General features: G+C 48.4%; 1 protein-coding gene and 1 non-coding gene across 2 annotated transcripts; both read right to left on the bottom strand.

Moving 5' to 3' along the window:
* Positions 1-4,726: 4,726 nt before the first annotated feature.
* On the bottom strand, positions 4,727-24,355 carry NPHS1 (NPHS1 adhesion molecule, nephrin). The gene is made up of 29 exons (XM_040253114.1): positions 23,621-24,355; positions 23,298-23,513; positions 23,099-23,221; positions 22,801-22,929; positions 22,223-22,304; positions 21,738-21,841; positions 21,436-21,563; positions 21,177-21,348; positions 20,832-20,989; positions 20,438-20,582; positions 20,213-20,337; positions 18,484-18,670; positions 18,076-18,205; positions 17,752-17,924; positions 17,162-17,302; positions 16,924-17,064; positions 16,312-16,433; positions 15,170-15,341; positions 14,918-15,074; positions 14,671-14,822; positions 13,046-13,157; positions 12,781-12,962; positions 10,957-11,013; positions 8,619-8,738; positions 8,455-8,479; positions 8,271-8,346; positions 8,016-8,109; positions 7,792-7,907; positions 4,727-5,365 (listed from the first exon to the last, which is right to left on the bottom strand). Exons 1-29 carry the CDS (start codon positions 23,676-23,678, stop codon positions 5,234-5,236), a joined length of 3,729 nt encoding a protein of 1,242 aa, XP_040109048.1. The 5' UTR covers positions 23,679-24,355; the 3' UTR covers positions 4,727-5,233.
* On the bottom strand, positions 5,717-5,819 carry LOC120873381. Its single transcript, XR_005723454.1, has one exon. It is a non-coding gene; the product is annotated as a U6 spliceosomal RNA (small nuclear RNA).
* Positions 24,356-25,405: the final 1,050 nt, after the last annotated feature.

The raw sequence follows: 25,405 nt of genomic DNA, 5'->3' as shown, positions 1-25,405 counted from the left end.
CACAGACACTCTGAGCTCCAGATCCCAATACACAACCAATCTTCTGGTATATTGATTCTTCTCAAACGGGCCGGTACTGCCCCCTGCTGGCAGTTTCGGGAAATTGCCTGAACGTTCTCGGTTGCCGCATTATGGAGGGTGCTACGGTAGGCTGAGCGCGGAATTAATGCTTTCAAAATTAATGCTTTCAAATTGTGGTGTTGGAGAAGACTCTTGAGAGTACCTTGGACAGCAAGGAGATCAGTCCGTCCTAAAGGAAATCAACCCTGAATATTCATTGGAAGGACTGATGCTGAAGCTGCAATAATTTGGCCACCTGATGTGAAGAACTAACTCATTGGAAAAGACCCTAATGCTAAGAAAGATTGAGGGCAGGAGGAGAAGGGAGCTACAGAGGATGAGATAGTTGGATGGCATCATTGACTCAGTGGACATGAGTTCGAGCAAGTTCCAGGAGATGATGAAGGACAGGGAAGCCTGGCATGCTGCAGTTCATGGGGTTGCAAGGAGTCAGTTGCGACTTATCCACTGAACAACAACAGACGTTGAGAAGCCAGGGTCAAGGCAGGCTGAACACTGGGTCTGCATCCTCAATAACTTGAAAATATCTTTAAAAGTATTCATATGGGTACAAAGAAAAGTTTATAATTATCTAAAATTAATATAACACAAATACATTTGCATGCATATTTTGGGGATGGTTTAAAGTATACTTTTTTCTGAAATGAAACTGTATCATAAATAGAATGACAAATATAATTTAGTATTTGTTCAGAATGGTACCAAGGGTTGTTCACCATATCAGAAAAGTCATACCATTTATGAGAGATACTGTAAAAAATTTAATGTTGTATAATAGAAAGAAATATGCATATAATCACAAGTATTCAGTGTGATAAATTTCAGAAAGTGACAACACCTGTGTAACTAGCACCCAGGTCAAGGAACAACATTATCAGTCCCCTAGAAACCCTCCTTGGGTCCCTTTCAAGTCACTGTTTCCCTCTCCCCCAAAGGAAACCACCTTTGCCATAAATCAGTTTTCACTTTTTAACTTTAAAGAGTTGAAATCATACAGTATCTTCTGAGTCTTTTGGATTCAGTATTGTGTTTGTGAGATTCAGCCATGTTGTCAGTCAGTAGTTCATTTATCTTCATTGTCATAGTATCTGTTGGATGAATATACAATTTAAATGGGCTTCCCTGGTGGCTCAACAGTAAAGAATCTGCCTGCCAAAGAAGGAGACGTGGATTTGATCCCTGGGTCAGGAAGATCGCCTGGAAAAGGAGATGGCAACCCACTCCAGTATTTTTGCCTGGAGAATCCCATGGACAGAGGAGCGTGATGAGCTACAGTCCATGGGGTCACAGTCAGACATGACAGCGACTGAGCATGCACGCATGCGTATCTGTGTGTTCAGAATTAGTAGATACAGCCAGTTTGGCAAAATGGTTGTACTGATTTACACTCCCATAAGCACATGCTTTTTCCTGACCATTTTTGTTTAGTTTTGTTTTTCTTTTTTCTTCCTGTCCTCAGGCACACGGAATGAATTTACCACTATCCTTGGTTCATGATGCAATCTGATCCATGCAAATTCTCTTCTCTGATAATGAGAAATCAGCTGTCATTAATATATTGATTTTCTTTTATGAATCCCTCTGTATTTAAGTGATTTCCCACTATTACTGCCTCCCTTCTCCCTAGACCCTTGCATTACCCCGGGGCTCTAAGAGCCTGCACTAGGCAGCCCTCTCACTGTGCCTGGGTTCTGACACCTTACCTCGGGAGGTGTCATGGCTCTCCACCCAGCACACACATGTGCATGAACACACACACACACACTTATGCGGTCTTTGAGATTGCTTTAGCCTACAGAATACCATTAGGAGTGAAAGCTCTTATTTTTTTCTCTTAGTTTATTTTTTTTAATACATATTTATTTATTTGGCTGCCCTGGCTGTTAGTTGCGGCACCTGGGATCCCCAGTTTTCCGTACAGCACACGAGATTTCTTTTCTTTTTTTTTTTTAAAGGCATGTGGGATCTAGTTCCCTGACCAGGGATTCAACCCAGGGCCCCTGCCTTGGGAGCACAGAGTCTTAACCACTGGACCACCAGGGAAATCCTTCTTTTACTTTATCTTTAATCCTTCCTTTTCATAGTTTAATCGCCTTTTTTATTCATAATCCTAATGACTTTCTTTACTATGTAGTCAGATTTGTATATTTTGTTAGTTTCAAAGACCATACTTCTGGATTTTTAAACAAGAATCTGCATTTTTCCTTTAAGTTATTTTATTTAATTTTCTTATTCCTTCTTCTTCCTTTGGGTTTATTCTGTGGTTCATTTATTAGTTTCTTAAGATAGTCACCTCATGACTTTGGAGCTTTCTTCTTTTCTAGTATAAGTATTTAAGGGTTAAATTTTTTCCCAAAATTCTGCTTTTGATGCCTCTCACAAGTTCTGATAGGTAGTATTTCCATTTTCTTCCCGTACTAGATAGTCTTCATTTCCCCATGATTTCCTTTTCTTAACCTAACTTGAGCCCATCCAACTTGGTCTGTCTGGAATGTGGAATAAAGGCACCACATTTCAGTCAAGCAAGTGTGTGGTGCTCTAGAACTGGGGCAGCCAGTCTCTGGACAAGCAGTAATTATGGACAAAGAGGGAAGCTAGGTATCTATAAGGAGAGAGTGAGAGGAATTTGCTGAGGGCTGCAGACAAGAGATGATGAGATTGAGGGAAGATCAAAAGAACCAGTCAGATCTGCACAACCCATGAGACACAGTGGTACTTCCTATTCTTTGCCTCTATGACTTTGTCATAAACCTTTACAATGTACTTTTAAAAATCCTTTTTAAAAGATTTTCTTATGTGTACTTTTATTTTAAAAGTCCTTATTGAATTCATTGCAATATTATTTCTGTTTTCTCTTTTGGTTTTTTGGCCACACTGCATGTGGGGTCTTAGTTCCCTGACTAGGGATAGAATCCGCAATACCTGAATTGGAAGGTGAAGTCTTAACCATTGAACCACCAGGGAAATCCCGGCAATGTACTTTTTAATCCTAACTTAAAAAAAATAAAATAAAATCCTAACTTTCATTCTGATGTAATATTAGGTCTACAGAAAAGTTCTAAGATGGATACAAAGAATTTCAATACATTTCACCCTCATTCCCCAAATGTCAACATCAAACCCCATACCCTGCTCAGAGGGCTCAAACATAACTTGTGCACACTAGGACCCAGAAAAACCACAGAGACTGAGACAGAACGGTTTGAGTGTCTCTCTGTGGAGGTACGGGTCAGCAGTGGACTGCCACAGAGGCAGGGGCTCTGGGTGCAGCAGATCTGGGTATGGCATAAGCCCTCTTGGAGGAGGTCGCCATTAACCCCACCATAGAGCTGCCAGATCTTACACAGGACTGGGGAAACAGACTCTTGGAGGGCACAAACAGAACCTTGTGTGCACCAGGGCCCAGGAGAAAGGAGCAGTGACCCCACGAGAGACTGACCCAGACTTGCCCATGAGTGTCCAGGAGTCTCCTATGGAGGCGTGGGTCGGCGGTGGCCTGCTGCAGGGTTGGGGGCACTGAGGGTAGCAGTGCCTGCATGGGACCTTGTGAAGGAGGTTGCCATTATCTTTTATCTTCATTACCTTCATCATGGTTTGAGTGAGTGAGTGAAAGTCGCTCAGCTGTGTCCGACTTTTGCGACCCCATGGACTATACGGTCCATGGGATTCTCCAGGCCAGAACACTGGAGTGGGTAGCTCTTCCCTTCTCCAGGGGATCTTCCCAACCCAGGGATTGAACCCAGGTCTCCCACATTGCAGGCGGATTCTCTACCAACTGAGCCACAAGGGAAGCCCACCATAGTTTGGCCCCAGGTAAATAACAGGGAGGGAACACAGCTCCACCCATCAACAGAAAATCGGATTAAAGATTTACTGAGCATGGCCCCGCCCATCAGAACAAGGCCCAGTTTCCCTCTCAGTCTCTCCCATCAGGAAGCTCCCATAAGCCTCTTATCCTTCTCCATCAGAGGGCAGACTGAAAACTACTATCACAGAAAACTAACCAGTCTAATCACACGGACCACAGCCTTGTCTAACTCAATGAAACTATGAGCCATGCCGTGTAGGGCCACCCAAGATGGACGGGTCATAGTGGAGACTTCTGACAAAATTTGTTCACTGGAGAAGGGAATGGTAAACCACTTCAGTATTCCTGCCTTGAGAACCCCATGAACAGTATGAACAGGCTTTATTATAGTGCCTTTTAAAAAGTATTTATTTGACTGCACCAGGTCTGGGACATAGGATTTTCAGTCTTCACTGAAGCATATGGGATCTTTAATTGTGGTCTTGTGGAGTCTTGTTCCATGACCAGGGATTGAACCCAGGCCCCCTGCATTGGGAGCACAGAGTCTTAGCCACCGAACCACCAGGAAACACCCTATGGTGCCTGTTTTTAAGGTCACTTTTGTTGAGGTAAATTTATGTACCATAAAATGCACCCATCTTAAGCATAGAGTTCAGTGAGTTCTGACCACCACAGTCATCATATAGAATATTTCTATCACCCCCTCAAAAGTTTTCTCATACTGTTTTGCAGTCAGTTCCTTCTCATGGCCTCGGGCAACCACTAATTGCTCTGTCACTGTAGATTAGCTTTGCTTGTTCTAGAATTTCTATGAGCAAAACCATACAGTATGCATTCTTTTGAGTACAGCTTTTTCAATAAAGTCTGTTTATTTTCTAGAGTCTATTTATGTATACATATGTGTCATAGTTTATACATTGTGTTGTAGATAACTGTGGAAAAGCGTAAAACAAGTAGGACATAATAATGGCTCATAAATTCCACTTATTAGCTATTTCAGATTTAGTTGAACTCAAAATGAACTGAGTTTTTAGTATGTCTTTTCCCACTTCTAAAATTTTTACTTAAAAAGCATAAAGACACTTTTCATTATTGAGATGTCTTTTACAATCCCTGTGTCCCTACAGAGAACTCTAAAACCAAGCCTAGGAGGAGCCTTGTTGATACTTGGACCAGCTTGAACCATCTGTCACTTACACACACCCCTCCACTTCTCCTCCTGAAAAAGCCCAGTCCCTTTGTGTCCAATGGAACTTACTTCACAAGCTCAGCCTAGCCCGGAATAAAAAGGACAATGGGCATATTGTGTCTTGCAGGTATAGGAAAGAGGTGTTGAGGAGGTTCTCACACCAGATGTCCCCTCAGCTCAAAGGGTATAGCATTGGGTTCCACAGAGTCCAGATCTCCAGCCACCTGATCATAAATTCCTCTTGCATCCTCATACCTGTCCCCAGGCCAGCGGAAATCACAGGAGTCCTGACAAGCAAAGGTGGAGTTAGAACCATAGAGAGATGCTATGGGTGAGTCATGTTTGCAGCTCTGGGGGATACACCTTCCTGCTCTACTTCACAGGAAAGAAAAATGTTTTAGCTTCTAATTATAAGGGCAATTCCAACATATGCAAAGAGGATATGGTTATAATAAACCCCCATGAACCCATCACCTAATTTCAACAGTATCAACCTTTGGTCAATTTTGATTTATCTTTATCTCTATCTTCTCATCCCTTGCCCCCACTAACTGGAATTCTTTTAAAGCAAATCCAAGATAACTCATGATTTCATGTCAAAAAGCAATTTAAATGTCATACATGTGAAACTTTTCTTTTTGAATATGGAACCCATCACAAATTTGCATATCATCCTCACACAGGGGCTATGCTAATCTTCTCTATATCATTCCAGTTTTAGTATATGTGCTGCTGAAGCAAGTATGTGAAACTTTTAATTAGCCCACGATACCATCCTAAAGGAAATCAACATGAAATATTCACTGGAAGGACTGATGCTGGGGCTGAAGCTCCAATACATTGGCCACCTGCTGTGAAGAGACAACTCACTGGAAAAGACCCTGATGCTGGGAAATATTGAAAGCAAGAGGAGAAGACAGAGACAGAGGATGAGATGGTTGAATGGCATCATCAACTCAATGGACATGAGTTTGAGCAAACTCCGGGAGATGGCGAAGGACAGGGAAGCCTGGTATGCTGCAGTCCATAGGGTCTCAAAGAATCAGACACAACTTAGCGACAGAACAACAACATCACTTATGGGAACTGTGGCATGTGAGTCTTCATTGTTGGTCTTATGAATGTCCAAAACACGACCTCATCAAAATAGAAGAGATAAAAGGCTGTGTAGGGTGGTCCTTACTGAGGATGTGCTTTGCCTTAGATTTTGGGAGAAAATGGTTGTTTTTGATCAGCAAACTTTAAAGCAAGCAGCCAAATATGACTCGTGGCATGTTTTTGTATTGCCCAAGAATATTTTTTTATATTTTTTAATTGCTGAGAAATATTTGTTTAAAAAAAGTGATATTCGTGACATGTGAGAACTATATGAAGTTCAAATTTCAGTGTCCAAAAATAAAATTGGAAGTTAGTCATAATTATTTATGTATTCTCTATGGCTATTTTTATGGCAGAGTTGAGTAGTTTTTAGGAAGACACTATATCCTGCAAAGCCCCAAATATTTACTATCTAGTCCTTTACAGGAAAAGTGTGCAGGCTCTATCTGTGCTTTTAGAGGGCATGTGTGTTCAGCACCATGGACAGCATCGCGTTATTTCCACAGTGCTGGGGAGGACGGTGCCCCATTGGGAACAAAGTTACAGAGGGACGTCTTTGGCCCACAGGTGCCAGAGCATTAGTCAAGGCCACACGGAAAGGCAGGGGTTCTGCCCCGCCTCTTTCTGTGAGCCAGTAGGTGGGGCTTAGTTGGTGGTCAAGGTGCTTGTTTGTGGTTTGTGCCTGCCCAGCCACCATCTTCACTTCCCTCTGACTTCTGCATCTCTCTCCCACTCTCAGTTCAATGGATTGAGTGGGGCTGGCCTCTAATCCCAGATGCCATGCGTGGACACTGCCCCAGATTTGTCCAATTAGTATATATTCTATCTCCTGCCTCAGTGAACCAGCAACATTCAGCAACAACTATGTGAACCAAGCTAAACCACTAAGTGTCCAAGTTGGGGCTTTGGAGCGATTGGATAAGAGGCGTTCTCTTTTTCTGAAGGTTTATAATCTAATAGGATAGAAACATGGATTTGCTAGGGATTGTCTTTAGAGAGGCAATTCTGGGTGGGCCTGAAGACAGTTCTATCCCTTGATTTTTCCATTGAGTGAGTCAAAAAAGTATTTCTCTCTATCTGTCTGCTGTAACCAGTATAGTGGAAATGGCTAGTTATCCAACCAAATACACACCTTCCTTCTTCCACAGTAACAGAATCCTAGGGCACAGAGCTGCCAAGTAGACTGCATTTCTCAGCCTCCTTTGCAGTTAAGGTGTGGCCATGTCCATAATCTCACCAGTGGAGTAAGAGCAGTGTATACATTTCGGGCCCTGGACCATAAGTCAGGGTCGTGCCTCTACCATGCTTTCTTTTTCCCTTTTCCACAAGCTGAAACCCCCAGTGAACTGGGCCATCCATGTAAACTTGTTCAACTCACTAGAGGATAGCAGAGGAACACAATGGAAAGAACATGGGTTGCAGAATAACCATGTACACCACGGCCGCTCCCCTCTGACTGCTATGTGAGAAACAAATAGACTGTCTCATTTAGGCCACTGGATTATGGCCAGGCCTCTCTGCTACAGCAGCTAGCTTACCTGAACTAATAGAGGCAGTAGGAGGGGGATCTCTGGCACTAACTAGGAAATATTTCTGTGGATATAAATCTCCTCACCATCTGTACTTCATCGTAGAGGGGTTGCCAGGCCCGAGATGGAGCGTACACTCTTTCCACCTCATCATACAGGTGCCCAGGAAAGGCCATATTCTCCTCCTCAAGAGCCCTGAGACCTGGAATTGGAGTCGGGGGTGGGGGGAGAGTGATGATCAGACAGCTAGGTCCAGATGTCAGGAGTATCAGAGATGGGGATGGGATGGTCCACTGTGCACACCACTCACCTCGGGGATAAGACACCTCCTCCATCGTGGGGGGCAGCTGGGGGCTGAAGTCCCTCATGGAGTGGTAATATGGCTCTACATCTGTTGTGCTAACCTGTCCACAACCCCCCCCCCACCAATAAAAACACATTAAGTGTTTTCCATCCTCTGACTCCATCATTCCTGGAAAGGACAATGATTAACCTAAAGCTAATGGTGAGGTTTTAGTCACAGTCAATTCCCTGTCAGTGGGGTGTCAGGACCACCCCCACTTACCGTGGAGCTTCGAGTGTCCCGATCTCCAGTCCACTGGCTCTCCTCATAGTCGTTCCTGACTCGGTCTTCCTCCGACCTTCCAGGATGGAGGCGTGGGGAGGCAGTTGGGCATTGACCCTTTGACAGCTGTCATCCTCAAACCTCCTCCCCAGAGTCTTCCTTACAGACAGATATCCCCACTTACCCTATCTCTGTCTTCTCTGAAATGCCTGAGGGAAGTAGGGGGAAAGGGGTCAGAGATACACCCCTTGAGCCCACTTGGCCCTGGGAGACCTTCAGTATGCAGCAAACCCAGAGTTCCCATCACCCTTGGACCTCTGTCCCAGCAGGAGAAGGGTCTCTTCTCACCCTCAGCAAGACGCTTCAGTCTCCGCTGCCAGAGGAATCCCCCGACGCAGGAGGCATTAGAAAGCAGCAAAAGACCTCCGACAGCAAGCAGCACAGGCAGCAAGGGCATCTCCGAGGGTCCTGTGTGTGGAAATTCCCCCTTAATGAGCCCAAACAATTGGTTTCAGACTTCAATTGAGGTTCTCTGAAAAAGCCTATCGCTGACCAAGCAAAGCCCTCCTCCTAGGTCAGGGAAGCAGATGGGCAGGGGTTTCTATGTCCACTCCTTTTTTAAAAATTTTCTTGGCTGCACCACAGGGCATGTGGGATCATAGTTCCCTAACCAGGGATTGAACCCACACCCCTTGCATTGGAAGCACAGTCTTAACCACTGGACCACCGTGAAGACCCCATGTTCACTGCTTTTGCCACCCCAGAGCAGGTGGCTCCTTTCTCAAATCAAGCCATTAGCAGTGCTACTGCTAATGCTACCTTTGTCCAAGCCCCATGTATGGACTCAAGTAGGAACTTCAGGTCCTTAGCTGGGCATTCAAGATCTTCTATGATCTGGCCTCTTCCCACATCTTCACTCTTGCCCACCAACTATTGACCCTCCAGCCACACAAAACTAACCACTGGCTGTTTCTAGAATCATTGAGGCAAACCCCCACATCTAAGCCTTTAAATAGTAGAGTGTCTGTCTTTCAATGTCCTTTCATCTCAAGCAAGCTTCTATTCTTCTTCCAAATGACTTCCTTTTTGCACAAACTTCCATCTCAGACAACATCAGAATCCTCTGCTATATCCCTGAGGATAAGACTAAGTCCCTCTCAGCAGCCAACTGCTCAGCACCCATTTCCCCACCTCCTGCTAACAGGACTCATTTTCCTTTGCCAGTCATTACTCCCTGCTCTCAGTCTGGTTGGCTCCACAGGACTCCATGGAGGTCACATGGCCTGACTTGGCCGTTAAGAGTTCCCATCCCCATTCCCACAGTGATCAGTTCAGAGACTGGCATTTGACCCAAGGTAGATTTTTGGTAGAACACCTAGCACACGCTTTGGCTAGTTGCTAAGAAGTGAAATAAAAGTTGAAGGTGTGGGAGGACTTCTCTGCCTTCTTAAGAGAAAAATCTGAGAAAGAAGTCATCAGAGTTGAAGGCAAAGTTGAGAGAATGAGAAACTGATCCTTGGTGAACATTTTGAGTACCTGAATCCAGCCACAATTGGAGTTTCAATTTCATGAGCCAAGCCGTTCTTTTTATTGTCAACAACAACTGAATTTCTGTCATTTACAACCTTCTCAGACTCTAAAGGGGATTGATTATTTGCAAAATGGCCATGATTGTCTCACTATATGCATAGTCTGAGAGCTTTCCTGGTGGGTCAGATGATAAAAAAAATCCTCCTGCAATACAAGAGACCTAGGTTCAATCCTTGGGTCAGGAAGATCCCCTGGAGAAGGGAATGGTTACCTACTCCAATATTCTTGCCTGGAGAATCCCACAGACAAAGGAGCCTGACGATATACTGTCCATGGGGGTCACAAATAGTTGGACATAACTGAGCAACTAACATGCATAGTCTTAAGACTTCCCCCTGCACTAACTCTGAGTTGAGCCACGCCACTTGCTTCAGCCAATAAGACACAATGAGAAGCTCAAAGAGAAATCCCTCATGGTCCAGTGGTTAAGACTCCACACTTGAAATGCTGAGGGTGTGGGTTCAATCCCTGACCAAGGAGCTGAGATCCCACATGCCTCATGGCCTGGCCCAAAAATTTTAAAATAATTAATATTTAAAAATTAAAATAAAAAAATAATCTGGAGCTTGAAAAGTGCCTATAAATTGGAACTTGCACTCTCTTGTTGCTTTTAGGACTCCAGTGACCACCTCCATGCAAACAAGCCAAGGAGACACATGTGACCCAGTGATCTCCAATGTCCCAACTACGAGTCAGATTGCTAGACGAGTGAGGAGAGGCTATCCTAGATCAGCAGGTCCCAGCAGAGCTGCCAGCTGACCATAGCCCAGAGCAGAACTGTTCAGCCACTCACAGAATCATGAGAAATCATGTTTGTTGCTATAAGTGCCCATGTTTGGGATAGTTTGTTATGCAGCAAAAGCCAACTGACATAGGCTCTGCACAGGGAAGAGAGAAATTTTATCACATGCAGGTAAATTAGGAAAAAAGAAAATTTATCACACTCAAGTAAGAGGAAGAGCTAAGGATATGAGTGAGGGCCTATGGGGCTGACTTAAGTCTTAAGGGACGATAGTCATAATGCAGGGTGGGTGGGGTTAGAGACCAGAAAGTTGTTTTCAAGAGGGAGAGGGCTATTTGGGGATTGAGGACTTACCTGCAGGCTGCTCTGTGGGTAGCTGGTAGTCAGGTTCTCGAGAAGGTTGGTCTAGACCTGGGAGGTGGAGATAGAGAATGAAAATTAACATCAACAAACTGAGATAAACCCTAAATATTTCTACATCTCCTATTAAGCTTTGCAACCCAGTTTTGAGACTTACAGGAAATAATTTCTGACTTTAGGAATATTTCAAAGAGAACTGGAAATTGCTGATGAGAATGATGATACTATTAATAGTCATTCTAAAGCTAATGCTAATAATAAAATAATAATAATATATCATTGATGAGTGCTTTATGGTGTGGAAGGCTCCTTTAACCTGAATTGTCAATTGGGGGGATTAATTTTTAAAAATGCAGGGTTCTCTGGATGCCTTAATATAGGTATAAGTTTTAGAGCAAGGGAGGTGAATATAGTACTACTTTTGCTTTAGAGCTTAAAGGGGAAACTGGAACACGGAAAGAGGAGGCAACATTGTAGGGATGGGAAAGAGTCCTTACTACCATGAGGAAAAAGTCTGCCCTATCAGAAAGGAAAAGGAGGGGAGGAAGCAGGAGGAGAAGGGGACGACAGAGGTTGAGATGGTTGGATGGCATCACCAACTCGATGGACATGAGTTTGAGCAAGCTCCGGGATTGGTAATGGACAGGGAAGCCTGGCATGCTGCAGTCCATGGGGCTGCAAAGAGTTGGACACAACTGAACGACTGAACTGAACTGATCAGAAAGGAAAAGATAGAAAAAGGGAACTTTCATGGGGCAAAGTAAACAAAAAGTGAGTGGGGTATTTCTTTAAATTAGCATCCACATAGCACTAGCTTTGTACACGGCCCTGTTCTAAGAGCTTTAGATATATTAATTTATCTATTTCTTACAATTGTCTAAGAAAGACCTTACTTTCAGAAACTGAGGTATAGAGACTGGAGACACACTTTATCTTTACAGACTGAGGCTCAAAGGTTATACTGAGTCTTCAGTAACTTGCCTAAGGTCTCACACCTAGGAAGTTGCAGAGCTGGGACTTGAACCCAGGTTTGTTGGAACCCAGCTCTGTGTGACTGGCCACTGCACCGTAGTAGTCTACCAGAGTCCAGATGTTCTCGTTCATATTCAAGGAATTAATCTATGTCATCAAAGTTGCTGAATTTATTGACATAAAGTTGTTTGTAATACTTCCTAATTTTCCCTTAATGTCTCTAGGATCAGTAGTAATGTTCCCTTTTTCATTCCTTATATTGGTTAAGAGTGGTGTCTTCTTTCTTTTTTTGTCTTGATTAGCTCTATAAACATTGATCTTTTCAAAGAGTCAGCTTTTGGTTTCATTATTTTCTTTTATTGTTTTTCAATTTTCTAGTTCATTAATTTCTGTTCTTTATTATTTCCTTCCTTTTGTCTACTTTGGGTTTAATTTTCCCTTCTTTTTCCAGTCTTTTTAGGATGGAAATGTAGTCAATTTGAAGACTTAAAAAAATCTAATATGAAAACTTAATGCTATAAATTTCTTGCTAAGCACTGCTTCAGCTGCACCTCACAATTTTCATTTGTTTTCATTTTCATTCTATTCAAATTCTCTTTGAATTTCCCTTGTGTCACTAATCACGTTCAGCCAGTATAGTCTAGTGGCAAAATCTAGTCTCTGGAGTTCATCTGCCTGAGTTTAAATTTCATCTGTAGCTCCTTCTACATGTGTGAGTTTTGACAAGTTGATTAAACCTCTCTGGACCTCAGTTTCTCCATCAGCAAAAAGGGAATAATAGTATCGACTCCACCCCGTAAGTCCTCTGAGTAATTCTGCAAACTGCGCAAGAATGTCCCTTCCCACCTGGGGTGGTGATTGAGATCTGGGACCCTTTGTCAACTAGTCCGCTGCCACCCAGGGCATTGCTGGCCAGCAACCAGACCCTGTATCGTGTAGAAGGCTGCAGCCCGGTCAGTGTGAAGGTGGTGGCCTGGGGTGGTAGGACATCCATGTAGAGGAACCCTGGAGTCTCCAGAGCCTCATACCTGCATAAAAGGGAGGGCAGTCAATCAGGAAGGTGCCCCAGCCCTATTGGCTACAACCCTTTCCTTTCATGATAGAGACCTACCTGATTTGGAACTTCTGTGGCAAGCCCCCATCAAAGCCGGGCTTCCACTCCAGGCCCACTGAATATGGGGTCATGCTCACAGCCTTCAGTCCCGATGGCGGATCAGGGCGGCCTTTGAGGTAAGAGATGGGGGACATAGAAGATTCAGAAGGATTCTGGAAGATTCCTTCCAGATTCTTGCTAAGAATGATTTCAAATATACAGTTGAGTCTCATTATTCATGGTGGTTATGTTCTCTAAAGTCACTGGGAACATTCAATTAGCAAATACCAAGCCATTGCTTCCAAGGGAAATGCAGGCTTAGACTCCCACAAGCCTCCAGTCACAACATTTTCATCAACCAATTAATGCATGATATTGTATTATGCATGTTTCTGCTTAAAGATATCTTATTTAATATACCTGTTGATTCATTAACATTGAATGAATTGCTGGAACTCAACACCTGTTCAAAGCTTACCAAACACAAGTATTTTCTCAAAATGGCACATCTCAGCCTTCCTGAGCTTAGGAACACCAGACAGCACTTTAGTGCTGTGCTTGAGGGCCATTTTATATAGCAAAATGATTAACAAAAAGCACAAAGGTGCAAAAAGTGAGAGCTGTAAGAAGGCAGAGTGTCATCTTGTTCCACCTCTGCTGAGAGTGTACTCATTGGGTGACTCAAATTTTTCATCCTCTCTTTACAGTCCCCTGAATGTTTGAGAAAGCAGAATGAGTGCTGATTTGGGAGTTACGAATAAATTCTAACAAGTAGGCAAAACTGTAAATACAGACTCTGCCAATGATGAGGATTGACTGTATGACACACATTTCTTGTAGTGGACTTTTGTGTCTATCTCATATCCATCCCCCTCATTTCTTCTGGTTACAGAACATTGACTACCCATTGGAGAGTCACTCGCCCACATTCTCAGGCCACGTGTATCTGATGGAAGTGACTCCACTCCTTGTAGGATGGACACATGACTGGGTCCCGCCAACAAGAGCAACAATCAGGTTGTCTTACTTTCACCACCTGATTGGTTCAGGAATGGGCTAGGAGTCAAGGGGAGCCAGGGGATCTTAAGCCTAGTACGTTCATACCACTCTTAGGAAGCCTTACAAGATAGCCAACACAGAGAAAAGTAGTCCAGAGAGATGGAGAGTTCTTGATGACAACTGAACCTAGATTCAGTGACTCCTGAAAATCTACTTTTCAGGTGCATTGCTTTCAGTCACTCAGTCATGACTCTTTGTGACCCCGTGGACTGTAGCATGCCAGGCTCTTCTGTCCATGGAGTTCTCCAGGCAAGAAAACTGGAGTGGGTTGTCATTTCCTTCTCCAGGGGATCTTCCCAGACCAGGGATCGAACCTGTGTCTCCTGCACTGGCAGGTGGGTTCTTTACCACTGAGCCACCAGGCTTGGGGCAATAAGAAACCCCTTCCATTTTTCCCTTTGTTGTCAGTTTCCCTAAAAAAATCCAGTCTCCATTGGGACTTTTGGAGCAGGCAAAAACTCCATCCTCATTCATAAACACTTCTCAGATTTCAGGAACACTGTCATTCTGGGACCAACCAGAGACTGGGGGATTGACTTAGGGGATTACCCTCCCAGCAGCCTCCCAACCCTCTCCCACCATACTGATGCTGACGAGTTGAATGTTGGTGTGGTCCGAGCCGAGGGGGTTGGTGGCTATGCATGTGAAGAGGGCATAGTCCTGGGCTGCAGACACGTTGGCAATGGTCAGAAGGCTGCTGTGGATGCCACCCTGGTGGTATGTGTGCTCTGTGTACCTGGAGCGGAGATGCAGCAGGGACTCAGGGAGGGTGACTGGGGCTGGGGGATCAAAGTTAGGGCTGGAGGGTTACCTGGTTCGGCTTGGACTCACCTTGGATCCTGGAGATCCAGAGGGACCCCGTTTTTGGTCCAAGTGAAGACTATGTTGGGGACACCTCGGGCACGACAGTGAAGGGTGGCAGAACTAGTGCTGTCTCCAGCTGCAGCCACTTTCGTTAGGGGAGCGGGATGTTCCACATGGGGGGCAACTAGAGGGGTTGGAGGTCAACATGAGGTGTATGGAAGGACATGGTATGTGGATTTAGTGGCAGGCCTTGAAGTTAGGGCTTTGGTTGTTACTCACATCTGACAACAAGACGGACCAGCCCTCGGGCTGGAGGTGCCACCCCATTGTCCACAATGCATTGGTAAGCACCAGCCTGGGTCAGCTTGGCATGGTGAATACGAAGACGCCCTGTGGATCCCTTTGACATCTTCTCCATGTCATCCAGGCTCTGGTCCTCCCCTTCTTCTCCCTAGAGGTCCAAGATTGTCCCCAGGTCCAGCCCCAGCTCCATTAGCCCTCAAACTGGGTCCTCATCTGTAGCCTCTATCTCCCAGCCACAATCACTCTTCCTAGCAAAGAAAAAAATTTCCCTGTCATTCCACCCAATCATTCATTTATTTATCCAACCATTCATGCATGGATCCATCCATTCAGCCACCAATCCAGTCAACTACTCATCCATCCATTTACTCAACCATTCTTGCTTGTAACCTTCTATCCACCCATCCATCAATGTATTTAACCATCCACCTATCTGTCAGTTCATTCATTTATCCATATATCCATCAATCTTCCCTTCCATTCGTCCATCCATTCACCCATCATTCATCAAACCATTTGCTTCCTTCTACCCATCCATTCGACCTTCTATCTCTCTACTTATCCACTCCGTCTATTCACTCAAACACATGCACATCAGTACATCCAATGCATCTGTTCATCAATTTATCTAGCTGCCTATTTATCCATCTCTCCATTGGCCTGTGCACCCACCCGTCCATCCATCCATTTATCCATTTTCCTTCCATAGACATCTTTTCCACCGATGGTGTATCTACCCATCCATCTACTCTCTAATCTAATCAATCTACTCATGTCTCTCACTCAATCGTCTAATTGCCTAATTTGTTGATCCATTTATCCACTCATTCACTTGCTCATTTGTCTATCTGTTCTTCCATCCACTCATTCATCTGTCTACTAACTCATCCACCCACCACGTATCCATCCATATATCCAACCATGTAACCCCCACCCACCTGATTATCTATTCACTTATGCACCTATCCATCTACCATTCAACAGTTAGTTCTTGGAGCATGTCCTGACAACTACAGTTATATAGGGTCATAAAGATGTGCCCCTCCTCCCGAGGAGCTTACAGTCAAGAAATCCATCTCCCAGCCCACACCTCTATTTACCAAAGGTTAGATCCTCACCAGCCTCTCCCAGGTGAACATCTCAGGAAGGATGGGATTGGCATCCACAGTGCAGACTATGTCCACAGAATCCCCAACATTCACCTCAGTGGGGTCTTGGAGAGCTCGGATGGTGGGAGCATCTAGGGAAGGCAGGAGCTTGGGGAAGGCATTTGGGCCCAGACAGGTCATGGTGGAAGAGGGCCCCAGGTGGGAGGGGTGTCTTAGAGGTGCCCAGGAAAGTTACGAGTGTGATCAAGTCGGCCATTAGAATAAAGTTCTCGGTGCTATTGAGGTTGTCCCCACCGTCTACTCTGCCACTGTAGTGACAAGAGTAGGTCCGATGGACTCTTCCAGAATTGAGTGGAGTGGGCTTGGCTTCCTGATCGGAGTAGGTGGGCAGAGATTCTACAAAGGGTCTCTCTAATGGGCACGTTTCCAAAAGTGGGCGTGGCTCCGTCACGGTAGGGTCTCCCAGAATGGGGAGGTTTCCAGGATGGGTATATCCCTTGGGTGCGGAGCTTCCACAGTGAGGAAACTCCACAGCGGGCAAGATTCCCTGGGTGGGCGGGGCTTCCGTGATGGGCGGGGCCGCCGAGCTCCTTAGTTTCCTACGGGGATGAGGGGTCTCACATTGGACATCCAGTCTCACGAGAGCTTCCGCTGTGCCCTCCGAGTTCTGACAGTGCAACTGGTAGAGACCATCGTCAGCGCGGGTCACATTCCATAGCTGCAGCGCTCCACCAGACAGGATACGATGCCGAGGGCCGCCAGCTGGGGGAAGTAAAGGTGAGGAGCTTGCCTAATCCGCCCTCAACCCCGTCCGGGAGTCCTGGAGCCCTGCGCCCCTCTCCATGCCCCCTCCGTGCACCTGGGCTAAGTCGGTAGCCGCGGAAGGTCCAGTTGAAGGCCTCCGGGGCGGGGTTGGCAGACACGGAGACGGGCAGCAGTGCCGCGCCCTGCTCCACCGCGGTCACCACAAGCACCTGCTCCCCCAGGAACTCTGGAGGGTCTGCGGACAAGGAGGCCCGGCGGGGAGTCAAGATTGTTAAGGTTCGGGCCGGGGATGGATTTGAGATCAGGTGCAGGTATAAAGGGTTAAAGTCGAGGTCTCGCCGAGATTTTAAGCTTGTGGACAAGGAAGCAATTAAGTTCAGAGCTGAGATGGGGGGTTAGGTTCAGAGAGACCAGAGTCAGACTGAAACATGGAAACAGGGTTCGGGATACGGGTCAAGGTCAGGGGTTAGGATACAGGACAAAAAAGGAAGATGAGGGATGGGCAGGATAGGAATCGGTGCAGGTCGAGTATCAGGATAAAGAGCGGGAAAGTTTCTGAAGTTAAGAATGAAAGTCAAAGACAGTATTCAGGTATTGTACTATATTGGATTGTATATTGTAACCCAAGTATTGTAGTATAGGGTCAGATAGGAATCAAGAGGGATGCCAGGCCTGCGCACGTACACAGCACGTTGAGGCGGTAGAAGGCGCTCACGGTTTCCCGCAGCTCGGTGCTGTGGGCGCTACAGGTCACGCGGTGGCCGTGGTCACGGGATGAGAGTCTCAGAAGGACGCTCCTAGCGGCGGCGGAACCTTTGAATGGAGCCCGGCGGGGCTGGGCGGCCACACCTTCCAGCCTGCGGACCGGGCGGGGAGCGGGACCAGAGCTAGAGTCTGGGTACTGGGTGCCGGGTACCGGGCAGGACGGCAAGTCGGGCGGGGGCAGGTTTCTGATTGTAAAGGAATGCGATCAGAACCGGGGAGGGACGGGGGTTGTCGCACTCTCACCTCTCCCCTTCCTTGTCCCACGACAAGTTGACTGGAGGGTTGCTGCTAACGCTGACGCACGTCAAGTTTAAGGCATCCCCGGGGCGTAGCGTCGACGCGTTGGCCAGGATCGTCACATTAGTCGGGGGGACTTCGGGAACGGGTGGGAGGAGCGAGGCTCAGAGGTGAAGAGTAGACCCGGCCGGCTTCCGCGGGCGGGGACCCGGGCCCCGCCCAGCCGCGAGCGCGTCCCGGGCTCTTCGGCATCCACCCCTCCCCCAGCCGCCTCCACTCCCCCACCCCTCCCCCAGCCGCCTCCACTCCCCCACCCCTCCCCCAGCCGCCTCCACTCCCCTACCCCACCAGCCAAGGCTCCCTCTCAGTTCCCCGCCGCAGCAGCCCTCCCAGCCCCGCAGTGCGCCCCCTCACACTGCACCACGAGCTGCGTGGACGCGCTGAGCTGGCCGGCTTTGCATGTGAACTTGGCCTGGTTGTCGGACGGACCCGTGATCAGCACCAGCTCTCGGGAGAAGATGCTCCCCGACTTCTCCACACTTCCCAGCTGCACCCGCCGTGGTTCCTGGGGCGGCCGCGGTTCGGTCACGGTGCGCGAGTCCTAAGGGCCGAGACTGACTGGGGGACCACGGGGAGCCCTGCCATCCCCGCCCCGCGAGACGTCCCCATTAGATGGGCTGCCTCCAGCCCAAATAAATAAAGCCGTTGTGTGGTGTGGAAAAGGCGCCCCCTTCGGCGAGCATCGGCTAAGGCAGAGGAATGGGGACTAGAATTGAGCAGACCCCACCCGGCATCTCTCCCGTCTACTGGGCCGCTGGAGCCCCGAGATTTTGCAGTCTGAACCCGCCTCCAGTCCCACGCTTCCCCCCCAACTCCCGCCCCGCTCCTCTGCTTTCTGGAAGCCTGCAACTGTCGGTGCCCTCGGCCGACTCTCAGCCCCACTCCTCGAAATTCATTCCAGCTATATTTACCAAACCGCCCACACCGGGAAACTCCCTTGGAATTCCCAAACCTTTCCCAGAATTTGTTCATTTTTGCCTCTCCTTAACTCTTTTTCTTAAAATGCCAACCTTCCTCAAAGATTTCCTTTGATCTTTCCCTTAATTCCACTCCCTGGTCACAGATTTCTGAATCCACTAATGGCCTCTTATTATCCTAGTCCTTTACTAGAAACCTTTGTGTTGCCCCAGTTCTTGGCATTTCCCCATCCAATTAAATGAGAGTCCCTTGGACAGAGATCAAACCAGTCAATCCTAAAGGAAATCAACCTTGAATGCTCAGTGGAAGGACTGATCCTGAAGCTGAAGCTCCAATACTTTGGCCACCTGATGCAAAGAGCCAGCTCATTGGAAAAGACCCTGATAATGGGAAAGATTAGGGCAGGAGAAGGGGGTGACAAAGGATGAGGTCGTTGGATGGCATCACCAACTCAGTGGACATGAGTTTTCCCAAACTCTAGGAGATAATGAAGGACAGGGAAGCCTGGTGTGCTGCTGTCTGCGGAGTTGCAAAGAGTCAGACACAGCTGAGCAACTGAACAACAACAAAATGAAATTGAATTTCATTCCTAGAATTCCTAGTCTTTCCCCCAGAATTTCCACTAGATTCCTAGTTTCCCAAGATTTTCCAAGAATTCAGTCAGAGTTCTTAAATTTTAATGAAATTTCATTTTCTTACTCCCAATCCCAAGAATTCAACTTAATATTAATATTAGTGATTTTTCAAATGTTCTGTAGAATTACTAGTCTTTCCTCCCCTAATTTCTAGCCTTTATCCACCTTTGTCTTTGTTTCTGGAATTCTTAGTCTTTCCCTAAAATTCTAGCCATTTTACCTGAATTCCAAGCTTTCAACAGAATCTCCTTTAGTTGTAATGAAATTTATTGCCTTTTCTCTAGAATTCCCATTGCTGATCCAGAATTCTTTAATTCTATAATTCTCACTGTTTTTCCAGAATTTCCTCAGTTTGCCTAAGATTGCATTTAATTCTCACAGCGTTTGTCTTTTCAGTTCCCTGCTGAAACTCAAAATCTCCAGTATTTTTCAAGAAACTCAGGTTGCCCTAGACTCTGGAGGAGAGAAGGAGCTTCATTTTTTCCCCCATGTTCCTGGCCACCCCACAACCCTTCTTGCTGGGCACCAACCTTGTACCAGGTGAGGGAAGGGTCTGGGTTGCCTCCAATGGCCAAACACACCAGCCTCACCCGATTCCCAGCCCGGAGGCGCTGCCCCTCTGGGGGGCCCTCAATCCACAGCTTCTGGGCAGGATCTGTGGGGAAAGCCAGGTAGAGTGACTTCTCTCTGGGCTGCGGCCTGAGGTTGCGGGTCTCGAAGGCTTGGGGTACCCCCGGGCAAGGGTGGAGGCTCACATTTCACATTGAGGGTGAGCGACTTCTTGAAGGTCTCTTTGGTGAAAGCCTCACTAAAGGCCTCACACGTGAGGGTCAGACCGTTGTCCTCCCGTCGCGCCAGGAATGTCAGGTTAGACATGGAGATGTGGCCACCATGTAGGCCCTGGCAGGGATCGGGCTTCAGATTTGGGGGACTAGGGCACCCCCATCCATGATACCAGCCCAGGTCACAACAGGGACCCATGAATCATCTCCACCAACTCATCTGTTAAACCCAGGGGGCCCCGGACCCCAGTCCAGGCTCCCCAGGGATCAAGCCATCCCAGATGCCAGACCCCTCCTCTCCCGGATCCAGGAGATGTGTCTTTAGCTCCCTCCACCCTTGGACCCAGGAGCCTGACCCCCGCCTCACATCCATGACCGTCTCCTCGCTGGGCTGCAGCTGCCGCCAGCCCAGCCACCATCGCAGGAGGACCCGTGGGCGACTGGACTTGGTGATGCAGGAGACTGTCACATTCTTGTTCTCAGACTGGGACGCAGATCCCAAGATAGTAATGGCGCTGGGGGGAACTGCAGGGATGAACGGAGGAGAGACATTAAGCTGGGCTGGATGCCTCGCAGATCAGCCCAGACAGACAGGAGACTGGGGACAGATGATGAGGTCTTTGGCATCTGACTGGCATGGTTTTGGGGCACAAACAGATGGTTCCCTGGGGCACAGACTGACAACAGATGGGCAGCTGGCACCAGGACTCACAGGTGACCTGCAGCGTGACCCCACGTTCCTGGATCCCTGTAGATACGCTGTTGTAGGCCTCACAGCTGAGCCTCGCCCCATGGTCTTCCGGCCTCACGATCATCACTAAGAGGCTGCGGGCTACCGCCTGAGCATGTTCTGTGCCCCACGCTGTGGACACGGGCTGGCCATTCTGGAGACACGGACAGGCCTGGGCCAGCTCGGGGCCAGCGCCTGGCCCCCACCCTTCCCCCCACCTCCATGCCGCCTCTGCCCTCACCTTCAGCCACTGCAGTGTGGCTAGTGGATTCCCCCCTCGGGCCGTGCACGACAGCTCCAAGCTCTGCCCTGCTCGCACCTGCCCCTCGTCCAGGCCTGGCCATTCGATGACAGGGGGCCCTGGGGGGACTGGGGAGCAACTCACTCAGTGGGCCTGGGGAGTCCATCCATTCTTTCCAAGCCCCACAACCTGCCTCTGAACCCCCACGTTTCCCCCTTGAGAACTTGAGCCTTCCATAATCCCTGTGCTCCCCGGGACCCCCATTTCCTGTTCCCCAACGGCCGACTCAGTTCTCCACTTACACAGAATATTCAAGGTGACTGAAGCCTTGATAGGAGTATCCAAAGCTGGGCTGGATCCCTCACAGACCAGTAACTGCCCATTATCCGAGCTCTGGGGTGTCACCCTAGGGTGGGAAATTGGGACTCTTAAGTCAGTTATCATCTGAAATTTGGGTAGTCAAGGTAGAGAGGTGGGGATCCCAGGTCCCCACACCTAGTTTAAGTCTCTATGGTGGTTTCCTTTAGGATCTAGAGCTCCGTGGAAGAGAGCTGAGGGTCAGCAGTGAGAATGGAGGTCCCAGAGGCCCACACCTGGCCAAAACCTTTGTACTTGATACTCTGGAACTAGGGTTCCTACAAAGAAGTTTTAGAGCACCCAAGTGGGGATTTGGGTCCCAGATGTACCTACCTGACCCAAGTTCCCATGCATGAATCCCTAGGATATGGGGTTTTCATGGAGAAACTTGGAGGATCAGGCTGAGCGGGGGGCATCCCAGTTTCCATACCTGGCTGTGGCCTCCGTGGTGAAGAGTTTCTGCTGGGACCCCTCATTCACATTAGCAGAGATACCGGAAATTGTTTGTCCACCTTGGGGTTAACAAGAAGGCTAGAGGAGTGGCAGGTTTCCCCCAGGGTAGATCCTGGAGGCCTGGCTTGAAAGCCTTCAGGATGAACATACAGCCCCCTCCCTCCTGGTTCTGGAGGTAAAACACCAGCTTCGTTCCCTCTGCACATTCTGGCTTCCTTGAATCCTGGAGGCCCCAGGACTGGGTCCTTGGCCTCTCCTATCCCCTCCCCTCCTTGCCAGGTTGTATCACCCACCCATAGCTTCTCGTATCTGCACCAAAAAGACATACATATCTCTGTCCGGAGCCTCAGCCTCTTCCCTGAGTCCTGGTCCAGCAATTACGAAAATTCTCAGTCCTTTCCCTTGATGTCCCCTCCACTCACTGGGTCCCATACCAGCCTCAGCATCTCCCCACGCCTGCTCCTGCATCCCATCTCAGGAGGGCCCTGATCACGGATACACCCGCTCCCCACTCCAGGGGCTTCACACTGCCCCCACCAGTTCACCCACACTCACTCAAGAGAAAGGTGATGTCCGGTGCTGGCTTGGCGTCCCCAGACACACAGCTGACCGTGTACTCCTGCCCAGCTACCCATGTGACTGTGCTCCCTGCTTCAGGGGTCAGCTGAAGCACCTTGGGGGGCACTGGTAAGAAAGGGTCTGGGGTGAGCTGGAACCACCCAGAGGGATATAAGGATTTGGGCTTTGAGTCTAAGGAAGGGTGGGGCGGGGCCGGAGGCTTGGACTCCCAGCTCTGGAGATAGCGAGGGCGGAAGTCCAGACTCATCAGTCCTGGGGGGTCTCTCATTCGTACCCAGGATGGAGAGGATCACTCTGGGAGACACGAGCTCAGGGCCTGTCTCTGAGCGGCCAACCTGGCACTCATACTCTGCATCATCGCTGAGGTCACACGCTTCAATATGCAGGTGGAATTCACCTGCAGGTAGGACCCAAGGTCAGGGCCAAGGTCAGCCTCGGCTGGTGGCTCAGGATCTCAGGGTCTGGCCCCTTACCTTTAGCAGGGTCTCCCTCCAGGCGATACCGCGGGAAACTGGGGATCCTAGGATCGGGGCCGAGGAGCAGCCCGTCTTTGGCCCATTGCACCGCGCTGCCAGGGGCGCGGACCCCGCACCGCAGTTCAGCAACAGCCCCCTCCACCACTGTCAAGTTTTCGGGCAAAGCCCAGAAGCCTCGGGGGACTGAGGCCAGGATCGGCACCTGGGTCAGGCCTGGGGACACAGAGGTCTCAGTAGGAGAGGGCAGAGAGTCTGTCTAGAGAAGGGGCCACGGGAATGAGGGCCACCTGGCTCCGGTCACAGCCCAGGCTCCCACTCACCTGTCGTCAGAAGCCCCAGGAGCAGTAGTTCAGCCTTGATGCAGGTGCTCAGGGCCATCCCAGGTCCTCTGTCTTTGGTGTCCGCGGTATCCACGCCCACCTCCTGCGTCTGCCTGCCTTTTTCTGGGTCCCTCTTTATGTCTGTCCTTTACTTTTCTCTTTGTTTCTCTTTTTCTATTTGTCTCCTTCTTTCTCTATTTCTCTCTTCCTGCCCTAGGTCCCCTTCTGCTCTCCCTCCTGTATTCTATCTCATGCCCCTTCCTGCTCTAAGGTTCTCTTTCTCTCTCTCAGTCTCTATCTCCTTCCCCAAAGTCAGTCTCTGTTGCTCTTTTTTCTTTCATGCCACTGCCATCCCTGGTCTTCACTCACAGCCCCTCAGGGAGGACCCACCGCTGAACCCGGCAGGCCCGTGAGCCCAGGGGAGCGATGATGCAGTCAGTGGCAGAACCGGGCCTGTTCTCAGTCGATCTCGTCCTCACACTGCTCATCCTCACCTCCCCCAGGCACACTCTTGAGTCTCCAGCTTCAGGCCTCTGCCGGAGGGCTCCTCCCAGCACAGCTGGAGCAAGAAATCCCCTGTCAGCACATGCCAGGCACATCCCTCGGTCCCTCCCCAGCCCCCATGACCCCAGGGGCCCATCTTGGCCAGGGGCAAATGGGAGCAGGTCAGACCCAGGAGGTCCCAACACAGCATGGGGAGCAGGGAGCTGGGCCTGGCCTGGGGGTAAGATTCCCCTACTTTTTCTACCCTGGTACCTGACCTTCAAGTCCCTTCCTTACTTTTTTTTTAAATTAAAAAACTTAAAAAAATAATTTTATTTGTATATTTTTTGGCTGTGCTGGGTCTTCGTAACTGGACAGATTTACTCTAGTTGCAGACATAACTACTCTGTAGTTACAGTGCACAGGCTTCTCCTTCTGCTGGCTTCTCTTGTTGTGGGGCTCAGGCACGGGCATTCGAGCTTCAGTAGCTGTGGCATATGGGCTCGGGAGTTGCCTCTCCCAGGCTCTAGAGCACAGGCTCAGTAGTTGTGGCACAGGGGCTTAGGTGCTCTGAAATATGTGGAATATTCCTGGATCAAGGATCAAACCTGTGTCTCCTGCATCAGCAGGTGGATTCTTTACCACTGAGTCACCAGGGAAGCCCCTCTCCCTTCCTTGAGTAGACATCTCCCTCTCAATGAGATCATGAATCTCTGCTGAGGAGTGTGCAAGTGTGTGTGAGAGACTGGGAGAGCGCATATATCTGTGCACACACATGTGTGAAATGCACGTAAGTGAACATGCCTGAGGAAGTTGATAGTGAACTGTGATCTGTGAAAACTTGTGCAGTGTGTGTGTGTGTGTAAATGTCTCAGGTGTAAACGTGCTGGGCCATCAGAGTGGGTGGGAATGAAAGGTAGGGTCCAAGGCCACCAGCACTGAGCCCAATGTGCGAACGCTTTGGCACGGGTCTTGTGAGTTCTAGTTCACATAGCTTCCCTCAGTCTCTTTCTATCTCTTCTTTCCTTCTGGATGTCTCTGTCTCTCTCCCTCCCTCAGTTCATCTTGATTTATTTTCTTTTCTCTACCACTTTGAGACTGTCCTTCTCTGACTCAGTGTCTTTCTCCCCATCTCTCTCCGTTAGGTGGTTACGTCTCAGTCAGCCCTTAACTCTGTCAATGTCTGTGCCTGTACATGTCTCCATTTTTCTCTTAAATATTAATTTACTTGGCTGTACTGGGTCTTAGCTGTGGTGTGCAGGATCTTTAGTTGTGGCATATAAGCTCTAGTTCCCTGACCAG

The sequence above is a fragment of the Oryx dammah genome, unplaced genomic scaffold (assembly GCF_014754425.2).
Source record: "Oryx dammah isolate SB20612 unplaced genomic scaffold, SCBI_Odam_1.1 HiC_scaffold_13, whole genome shotgun sequence".
In the NCBI taxonomy this organism is placed as follows: domain Eukaryota; kingdom Metazoa; phylum Chordata; class Mammalia; order Artiodactyla; family Bovidae; genus Oryx; species Oryx dammah.
The sequence above is the reverse complement of the archived record's forward strand: the minus strand, read 5'-3'. Positions and strand labels throughout refer to the sequence as shown.

Bases quoted from the DNA above. Each gene is read 5' to 3' on its own strand.
- NPHS1 (XM_040253114.1), bottom strand. From the start codon at position 23,678: ATGGCCCTGAGCACCTGCATCAAGGCTGAACTACTGCTCCTGGGGCTT. The intron at 22,305-22,800 runs GTGAGTGTGGGT...GTTAACCCCAAG, and splicing joins GGACATCACCTTTCTCTTGA to GTGGACAAACAATTTCCGGT. The intron at 18,206-18,483 runs GTGAGGGGGCGC...CCGTTCCCGAAG, and splicing joins CACGCAGCTCGTGGTGCAGT to TCCCCCCGACTAATGTGACG.